The sequence below is a fragment of the Lathamus discolor genome, chromosome 14 (genome assembly GCF_037157495.1).
Source record: "Lathamus discolor isolate bLatDis1 chromosome 14, bLatDis1.hap1, whole genome shotgun sequence".
Classification (NCBI taxonomy): Eukaryota; Metazoa; Chordata; class Aves; order Psittaciformes; family Psittacidae; genus Lathamus; species Lathamus discolor.
This window is the reverse complement of record NC_088897.1, coordinates 9,401,412-9,411,304: the sequence shown is the minus strand read 5'-3', so window position 1 is coordinate 9,411,304 and position 9,893 is coordinate 9,401,412. Positions and strand designations below refer to the sequence as shown.

The 9,893-nt window shown below is 48.4% G+C and overlaps 1 protein-coding gene across 2 annotated transcripts; it reads right to left on the bottom strand.

The window, feature by feature from the left end:
• Positions 1–451: 451 nt before the first annotated feature.
• On the bottom strand, positions 452–4,666 carry TMIGD1 (transmembrane and immunoglobulin domain containing 1). 2 transcript variants are annotated; one of them, XM_065694554.1, is made up of 7 exons: positions 4,473–4,666; positions 4,149–4,240; positions 2,900–3,178; positions 2,129–2,404; positions 1,212–1,315; positions 914–942; positions 452–727 (listed from the first exon to the last, which is right to left on the bottom strand). In XM_065694554.1, exons 2-7 carry the CDS (start codon positions 4,225–4,227, stop codon positions 724–726), a joined length of 771 nt encoding a protein of 256 aa, XP_065550626.1. In that variant the 5' UTR covers positions 4,228–4,240; positions 4,473–4,666; the 3' UTR covers positions 452–723. The 2 variants fall into 2 exon arrangements, with proteins under 2 accessions (XP_065550626.1, XP_065550627.1); XM_065694555.1 differs by lacking the exon at positions 452–727 and having other exon boundaries at positions 910–942.
• Positions 4,667–9,893: the final 5,227 nt, after the last annotated feature.

Below are 9,893 nucleotides of genomic sequence, written 5' to 3'. Positions count from 1 at the left end.
TCATTTACAGCGCACGGGGTTTATTTACACGGAGGCACCGTTCCGACATATGGTGGGGCCTTGGAGAGCTTGCCAGGGCCTTGAGGAAAGCACTGGAGTGGCGTTCCTGCAGAGGGGAGGGATGGAGAGCGTTCACACTGGAATTCCCGGTGTTCCTGAGTGCCTGGGGCTGAGTGCCCGACCCCTGAGCTCCACTCGGCACCCAGGGAGACGCAAGGTGTGACGGCAGTGCTAAGTACCAGGCGCCTTTCGCCTTGGCCAGAAGGAGCTGAGGTGCCCACAGGACTCCCAGGAAGGAGCAGCAAGTTGGGTGGCTGCCACCTCTAACGCATTGTGGTGCTGTAGGACAGGGACAAGAAAGCAGCTGCCAGCTCAACAGCTCACTTTATCTGTGTGCATCAGCATCGTTACCTGTGGCGGCACACTGTGGATTCCTCAGCAGACCGATGCACAACCCGCATGCCCGACTGCACGTGTGTACTTTGTAGGAATAAGTATGGAAGGCACGACCTGGCAGCAGCCCCAGCAGTCCACCCCCATGGCACTGCTCTAAGCAGTAGGTTGGACTGAACAGATGCAAAGAACCAATTATATTTTGAAAAGATCACATAAACTTGACCCCAAAACGCTTGTTTCAGTGCTTTATCTCAACATCATGCTCAAGGGCTTAATTCCAGCAGCAGAAATTATGGTTTCTGGGTGTGCGAAGGATCCTTGTGGTCTTCACCTGCAGCAAAATGGAAAGAACAAAGGAAAAAATCACCTACAGGGGAAAAAACCCCATGTGAGTTGAATTTACCTGGGCTGCATTCAGCTCCAGGAAGCACACTGAGTGCTCTCCTGGTTTAAGCCTCAAGACAAGGCTTAAAGAAGAGGGTTCATTTGGAAGCTGCGTGAATAAGCAAATACTCACAGAGCTGTTTCACTTGATGTCTTGAAGCACTGAAAATAAAGAAGCAGACTCGTTATCTTTTGTGTTTCCTGACCACAGGGATATTTAGATTAATATATTACAAGTGCATAGTGCCCTCCACCTTAAAATATCTACTATTTGATTACCTACTGCTAGTTCTGAAGCAGGAGATCATATGTAGAGTTCTTTAAGTGTGGAAAGCAACACAACAAAGTAGAATGGAACAGGCAGAAGAAGACAGGGCATTGCCACAAAACAGTACTGGGGTTTTTCCCTAATAAATTGGAACTTTCCATACCTTAAAAATTTTATCTTTTTGAGCCACAATTCCAAAAAGTATCGTGAGTGAAACCACCACAGCAGCAGCAATAACGGCCTCCATGGGGAAGACGGGCTGTTTGTCTGTCAGGAGAGAGGAGGTTGAATATGTGATCGATCGATACAGTCACATAAAGCAGGACATTTCACAGAACTGCAGGCAGACTTATTTCTCCTCCTGTGGCTGTCACTGCTGATTTGAAGTGTTGCTCTCTGCTGTCTGCAGTCTGAATGTGTGCGTTAATCCCCTGGAAAGAAGGGAGCCAAGTCTGTTTCAGGAACTGAAGGAAGAAGGGGAATGTTGGTCCCTGTAGAAGAAGGAGGTCCCTAAAGCACCCTTACACATGGGTGTCCAGAAGTGTCCCTGACACAACTGGCGTTGCTTTCCTCCCTGATCTCAGAGTGCAGAAGTGAGGGGGGCCTGGGCAGTTGGTGGACAATGGATGCCTGAGACCGGAGCATCCAGCCCCAGCAAGGCTTCCACCACCCAGCTGTTTACAGAGCTACAGTTGTTTATGAAGGACATCTCTCGCCTTAAGCAGCTCTTCTGGCATGACGGAACACGATGGTCAGGGTAAGATGCTTCAAGTAAGACCTAAGGTGCTTTAAGCCACAGTTGAATGTGCCCTGTCAGTGTGGGAAGTGAGAGTGGGATGACCCTGCCTCAGGTCACGCTTGCCACACGCCTTGGAATAACAGGTAGGGCAGGAAAGGCACTTCCTTGTGCTGTGGATTCAGGTGCAGGTGCAAGGAGAGCTCCTTGCTGTTGCTGTGCCCTCAAAAGTCTACTGCTTACTACATTTCATTTAGATTTCATAATATAAATGTATTGATATCATTGTAAAATAGAATGGAGAGTTACTTGTAAAGCTTATTGTTTGGCAGCAGCCGTGTTACCTTCAACTATCAGGTGGAAGTCCTTTCTCCACTCGCTGAAACGATAGCTCATCACGCAGGTGTAGGTCCCGTTGTCAGACATCTGCACTTGTTTGATGGAGAGCTGAAAGACCTCACTGGTCTGGTGGAGCTCGTAATGGTCCTGCAGGGTCAGGGTGCTGTTGTTCTTGTACCAAGCTGCATGGGCCTGAGGGTTGGATTTGGAGTTGCAGGACAGAGTAACATCTTTGCCTTCTTCAGTGTGGAGGGTCTCTTCTCCAGAGAGGTGGGGAGGAACTGCTCACAGTAATGTAGTGCAACAGGTCGTTAATAAAGCTGCTCATCATGTAGCACAACAAAAGTGCCCTTCACACATTCTTTGTACACCTTGCTCAGTGGTATAACACAGCACAGTTGAGCAGCCCTTCCTGATTCTCGGGAATCAGCAGGTCACTCCCATAACTCCTCTGCCCTGACTTGTATCCTTGGGAAATAATCTAGGTGGAGGCAAGGACATAGGTGGAGGCAGGGACATATCCAGGACATCTTCTTACTTAAGGGCCCACCCACTCCCTATAAAAGAGGCATTAGATCAGGTCATGAACACCAAGGTGGAAAGGGAGTGTCTTATCACATGAGCTATCTCCTCCTAGATGCATTTTTTCTTGGTGAAGACAGCATACAAGGGTGCAAAACACCCACCTTCACCTAGTGCCCAGACACTGAGGTGCTTGGCCCTTGATCTCATCCCACCCCTGCCATGCTGCACACTTACCCACCACTACAACTCACACTGGACATCCAGGATCACAGACACCTGCACAGACGAATCCCGTGCCAGCTTGCACGTGAAGCTGACTCCGTTGTCAGACTCAGTGACTGGGGATATGCAGATGTTACTGATGTTCACTTTATTCCCATCTTTCAGATCCACTTGCCCATCTCCTCGGTACCAGAGCAGCTCCTCAGCGTCACTGCTGTTCTGTACCAGGCAGGAGAGGGAGACGGCAGGGCCAGGTGATGTAAGCAGGGAGAAGTCAGCATTGTGGTTATTTACTGACAGCTCCAGACCTGCAAAAGAAGGAGAATGAGGGCACTGAGTATCCTAAGCTGTTCCCTCCCCACAGAAGCTGCCCTGCTACCTTCTGCAGGCCTTGATCTTGAGGAGGGACTGAGAGTTCAGCCTCAATCTAACAGCTCTCTTCAGGTGGGACTTTAGGTTTGGAGACAAGTCTCATCTCAAAGCCCCCTTCCCACTTGAAGTCAGGCTTTTGCAACTGACTGTGAGAACGCCAAAGCCTGACCTGTAGTAACAAAACATCTCAAACCCAGCAGTGACCATGTAACACACAGCGAAAGATCATTCCACCAGTCGTGCTCACCCTCTTGCTGCCAGTCACCACTGCAGCATACCTGTGACCTCAAGTTTTGTGCTCATTGTTTGATAAAGTGCTGGTTTTTGGTTGGAGCTCAATGTGCTTGAGAGTATAAATGAGTTAATTAGCCCCTTGGCCATATCCTGGCCAGTCTGAGTCTGGAAATTGAAGAGGTGCAGTTTGTCTAAAGGATAAACCTCAGGACATGCTAAATAAAGAACCAGTATGGGGAAGAAATGTTTCTAATGGGCTGAATCTTGCTACTGTAGCCTGGGCCATAGACGAAGGAACTAAAAATACAGCTCAGAATATAGAGGCACTATAGTCCTGTGAATGTAAAACAGCCTGGAGTTCCCTGTCCCTTCCCCAGTGTTGCCAGCTGGCCAGAGCTACCAAACTCCTCACTGCTTAGAGCAGGTTTGGGAATGGTGTCCTCCTCATCCCTGTGCAGCTGCTGCAATGGGAAATGCTGAAGCTTCCCCATTCACTTCTCTGCTACTCTCAAAATCGAGACCAGTTTCCAGGCAGTCCTCTGGGGGTGACCTCCAGAACATCTGCATTCTGGGCTGCTGGTGTAGCACACCACCCTGGGCACTGCCCAGCCCAGGGCAGCTGCCCATGATGGGGCTTGGACAAAGCCAGGAGGGATTTTTTCCATTGCTTACCTGTGGCTACAGACACCAAAAGGAAAACAGCAAGGAGAGGAACCTCATAGGGGACTGCGAGGCTGCTCCTCTGCGCCATCTCGGAGGGGTGTCTGTGGAGAGAGGTTAATTCCTTGCTGCCATCGGCCACCCTGGGGAGACCCTCCCAGGTGGGTACAGGATCACAAGGGAATAAACTAAGTTGATTTATTGCAGGGATTTCTCTGGCTCAGAGCAGAATCAAGGGGGGTTTTCATCTCTAATCTCTATCGTGTGAGTTCATTGCCTCCGATCACCTGTCTTACCAAGAGGAGCCCATCTCCAGCTGTGCAGCACTGGACTTACCTAGGGAAGAGTCTCTGGAGAAGCTGCTTCTGCCAAGAGATGCACAGCTCCTTTCCCTCCTTATTTATAAGGTTTCAATTTTAGTATTTTATGGTAGCTTAGTAAGAAGTGAGTCCATAAAATGGGTTCAAGGCCTCGTTCAGTCCGTGGGTTTCTGAGCTCTCAGAACAATGAAGAAAAGTATTTGCTGGGCTCTGCTGGGTGTTTTATGAGACTTGCCAAGGCAATGAGTAACTAATGAGAGTTTCTGCCTTGGCTGTAAAGACCTTCAGCCAAAAAGAATACCTTTTCTCTCTCAGCTTTCTGGGCTTTCATGACATGTTTCAAGACAGAGGAAGTTTATCCTGGATTCCCCTAGAGCAGAAGCAGACTCTGATTTGCTCCTCTCTGATTTGCCCTGAAGCTTTGTTGCCTTGTCCTGCTTTACCTGAAAATGAGAAAATGCACTGATTCAGACTTTGAACTGAAGCTACTGCCTTGTAGCATGTTGGCAGAGGAGAGAACAGAGCCACTGTCCTGCTCACTGATGTGTGCCCATTCACATCAGTGCCTTCAGCAGGATAACAGTGATGTGGTTGCAAAGGATGGGGTTCTTGCAGCCTCCAGAACATGTTCTCCCTGTTGGCAGTGTCCCCAGAGGCACAGGGCATGTCACTCCTCAGGAACTGGCTCAGCAGAGCCATGAAGAGCATTTCACAAGCAGCAGGAGCCTGGAACACGTCCTCAGCATTTTCTCTGCGTGCAGACTGAATGGCCCAGCTCGGTGGCTATTGTACACAGAGCACAGGAGCACACACCACTATTTAGTTGTCGGGCTGTTGCAAACACAGGGCACCTTTGAGTGTTTCTTAATACGACTTTTTTCTGTGTTCATTGGTTTATTCTTTGACAGGGAATCATTTTCAGGTTAAAAATATATGTGTCCGAAAGTCCCTTAAAGAGACAGTGTTAACCCTAAAAACTGCTGTTTCAGAGCTCAGTGTCCAGCCTTTAACTTGCTCTTTACCTTCAAACTCAAATTAAGACACTTGTAGCTTAATTCATCACTTTTTGGAAGTTGTATGTCCTCTCCTTATAGCATTGGATTGAGTGTTGGCTTATGGTTCAAGACAAACTTCAATCAAAATGCTCTTCCTAGGAGTAAAGTGACATTTGTGGTTAGGCATTAAGCTGAGTTGGAATAGAGAGGGATGCCAAAGTGGTCACAGCGGGACCAGGAGAAGAAGGAGGTGTTTAAAGTGAGAATGTAAAGGATGAAAGAACGGAGTTTTGGAGTATTTTCTTAGTCTACAAATGAGAGTGAAGGAAAAGGTTGTTGGGCAAGAGCTGTTCTGTGGTGGGTTTGTCAGGATGGATGGCACAGCATCAAGCGGGACCTGGGGAAAGCTCTGTGCCAGGCTTGTAGCAGGTCTGTTGTGGGTGAGCTCAGGTTCATCAGGTTTATGTTCCCTAAATGAAGGCATTGCAGTGTTCTGTTTTGCAATGGGCTCTGAGATGTGCTGAAGGAAGAGGGACTAGAAAAGCAACGTGGTACTTGGCCAGAGGCACTCAAAGGCACCATTTTCAATCGGTAACAATTGCTTTCACAATGCCTTTTTACACTTTTCTTTTTATATGGGGTGTAATTACCTTGTGGGTGTTAATTACTGAGGTCTGGAGTTCTGTGGGGTGCGTTATCCACCTTTCCATTACGTTTAGGAGGGATGTAAACCTCATGCTCCAGAATGCGAAGCAGCCATTAGTCACTCAGACTGGGAGGAACCTCTTCAGTGGGGCACATCCTCCTCAGCTCTCCACGCAAAGGATCCAGCCCTCTCATTTGAGGTATTTGGATCAGGCACTCTCAAGGCAGGATTAGACAGACTAGGGCCAGAGTAATCCACTGCTCGTCATCCTTACGGCAACTCCAGCCCAACAAGCCCAGAATAATGCTGTTAAATATGACTCTAAGCAGCCCCCAAGGGAATTCATTAATAAACACCAGTCTATCCCTGGGTGTAATCCAAGCTTTAGAAACCTGAGAAGAGAAGATTTAGAACACGATAGAGATCGGGCAGAAGTATTTTTTTCCGCTGGGTCTCTTAACCTCCAACTCCAAACTTCACAGTGGTTCGGGTTCCACTTGGTTGTCCTCAGTGCCTGCAGAAGGGGGGTAACAGCTCATAATCCTCTGCATTTCCACTGGCACATGAGCACTCCATTTATACCCAGCAGGGTTGTGAGGGGTGAAGGTTGCTCCTGGAGTTAGGAGCATAGCAGGATCTGTGCAGGATCTGTGCAGATGTGTGGAAGCTGGGGTTAATTTCTCGAGCAGACAATGGCTGTACCATGGCTGTAACCCCACTCCAGAAAACACGTTTCTTCAACAGTGCCTGAGGCTCTGCTCGAAGACTGCTCCAGTCTTCCTACTCAGCGCAGTTCCGTGCTCCTAATCCCTTTTTAATATGCGGTGCTACATATTTTGCAACACTTCCATTGTTGGAGAATGACTGTAATACCCAAACCTACTGCCTCTGCTTGCCAGATAGCTGGGTTGGAAAGCCAGGCTATCAGGGAATGCTCCTGCATCATACTCAGCACTCCTGTTCCCTCCCACAAAACCTATTTTTCCCAAGTGTCAGGGTGATGGAGATGTGATGTGTCCTGATTTCTCTGATTCCCAGCCTATACCCCACATGTTTTCCACTGTTGAGGTGGACACATTTTGTTAATAATTCTATTTTCTGATTGTCCTCATGTAAAAGGTCCCGCTCTCTGTCACTGAAGGCAGAGGAACGATAAGTGATCTTTATTTATTAAGTGTAAGATTAGCAAAAGCAGCACCAAAGCGGTGAATGTTTTGAAGTTGCTTCGAGGGCATTAAAGATTCAAATGAAAAGCGGGCGTTGATGAAGAAACGACTCCCGAGATCGATCAAGAGGAAGGTGAAGCGCTGGGCACTAATGCCATCTACTGGAGAGAGACCCACAAGAACTGGCGCCCAGGGACCAGTGTCTGGGAGGGAGGAAAATCACCTCCTGGGGGCCCTGGAAACACGGTGAGATCCCTCCGACCACCACGGCGGAAGCTCAGAGGCAGCAAGCCCTGCAGAAGCCTAAAGCGATGTCACACTCATGGACAGCTTTGCCCAGAGCTGCGTGTTCAGGGGAGGATGTTTCTGAGGTGGGAATTCTCTTTGTGTGATTTCTGTGGGTGCTGTGGGAAGTCCCCTGCAGAGTCTGTGCTCCTGGCGATGCAAGAAGAAACCCTCTCTTGGGCTTTTACTGCTACTGCTCGGCTCATATTTCTTTTCCAGAACTGTGAGTAAATTGGGTTTAGAGAACCTCAGTCATCACTTTCAGCAATTGCTCCTGGATCTCTTAAACCCCCCTTTTGGAAGTGAGTGCAAGAAATGGAACCATGTTCCGGGAGGGCAAGTCTAACCTTTAATGAGGAGCATTGAGGCACTTGCCAGTGTTCCCTGTGCTGTGAAGGAAGCAGCCAAGGGACTGTAGCAAGGCTCAGGGCAGTGAATGAAAGCCCCAGCAAACTGCTGCAGTGCAGAAGGCGCAGCTGCCTGATGCCAGCAGTCAGCACTGATCCCCCTCTTCCCTGGCTGCTCTGGGTTACCTCCAGCACTACAATCACCAGACTCAGAAGACTGAGGGTAATACCCTACTGTGGCTGTTGCTGTCCTACTCTGAGAAATAATGGTGCCAAATAAAGGAAATGTGAAAGGAACCTGGCATTAAATTAGCAATAGAGGTCTCCTGCAGGAGATAAAAGTGACTCATCTATATTAAACTCCACTTAAATGTTGGCACTTGTAGTTTCCCATCTCGGAAGGCCTGGTTAGTAGCTTCCAGCTTTCACGCCTAGCAGTGCTCAGGGAAATGAATACCATCAATCTTTGCATCATCCACTGCTGGAACTCCATTTTCTACCTGATTGAATCAACTCGTGTCCTGCCTGAGCTGTGGGGTTGAACTGCATCATAGCAGAGATAACGTGTCAGGTTCCCATGACTTGGTTCTTTTCCTGGACAGAAAACGTGTCTCTGCTGCTGCTGGGTTGGATTTCAAGGGGGTTTTGTTTCCTCTGGAAAACAAAAATGGGTGAGGATGATGCTAAACTGGGTGCCTGTTTCTTGCCCGCTTTAGGTGCTCTCTGATGGCCAGCACAGGACATTCCCTAGCAGCATTCCAAGATGTGCTTCTTTTTCAAGACTCTGTTCTGCTGTGGCCTGGACCTCAGATATTTTTGTCTACCTAGGAACTTTCATCACCAGTGGGATTTCTTGGAAATGCTCTGCTGGAAAACCAAGTGCTGATTTGATCTTGTGAAGTGCTGCCAAACAATATTAGCAGCTTTAACCTCCCTGCTGTGGCGTCATCCCTCATCCCCTCTGCAAGGAATCTGCGGAGACAGAGCTGCTCCATCTTTCCAGTTCATGGGGAACCATTTGCTGCCAGTCTTCAGGAGGAAACCACACTCTTCCTCCATGGCTGGAGCAAGTTCAGAGTGTCTTAAGGCAAAAGCCCCAGCCCCTGAATAACCACCTTCTCGGATGCCAGAGTTGCAGATCTTGGCAAGCACGAGCACAGGATTGAGCTGAGGAAGAGAAGGAGGAGGAGGAGAAAAAGAAGAAGGAGGAGGCAGTTTCTTGCAGGTGGGTCCCTATGCTGCAGAGCTGCTCACCCAGGGACCTGGAAGGCAGAGCTGTCTTAGGTTGGCCCAAGGAAATGGGAAGGTTTTGTTGTTACTGGCTGCTGAGAAAATGAGTGGGTGACTCACCAGGCTTCAGCCCCACGCTGCTTTTACAATTGGTTTGTTGAATTTCCAGACAATTGGGCTTTTATCAGCTAAAAAGGGAAATGAGCTCAGTTACTCTGTGTAAATCCAGAGCAATTTATTTGTAGACTGGGGACTTAAAGCTATGTAATGGTGATCACTTTCGCGACAGCCAAATTCCCTCTTGTCATTTCTTCTTCCCTTTTGGATTAAGAAAATCCTGATGGCTGAGGTCTTTTGGCTTTTCCAGTTTAATTAGATGGATAATCCCTGTTCCTTGCTTGTCCCTCTCTTAATGACTGCAGCACAGATGAGCCCGAAGAAAGAGAAGCCAATTTACTCTCCGTTTCTTCAGCGCCCTTTTGAGCTGTACGATGCTTGGCTTACACCGGGGTTTGCATCATCTGATGTCTCACGCAAAGGATCCTGGAATGCAAGGAGGTGAAAGGCTCATACCACTGAGGGTTCCCCTCCAAATCAGTTTTATGTGCTAGACTCAGAACTTGTGTCTCCACAGGAAATGCCAGAGCTGGGAAGCAGATGTGAGCATGAGACACCACCAAGAAGTTAAACAGGAGTCGATGGGAATTTGCTCTTGGAGATGGACATTTGACGTTTTATGGACTGCAGCACAGTTTTTGCAGAGTAAGC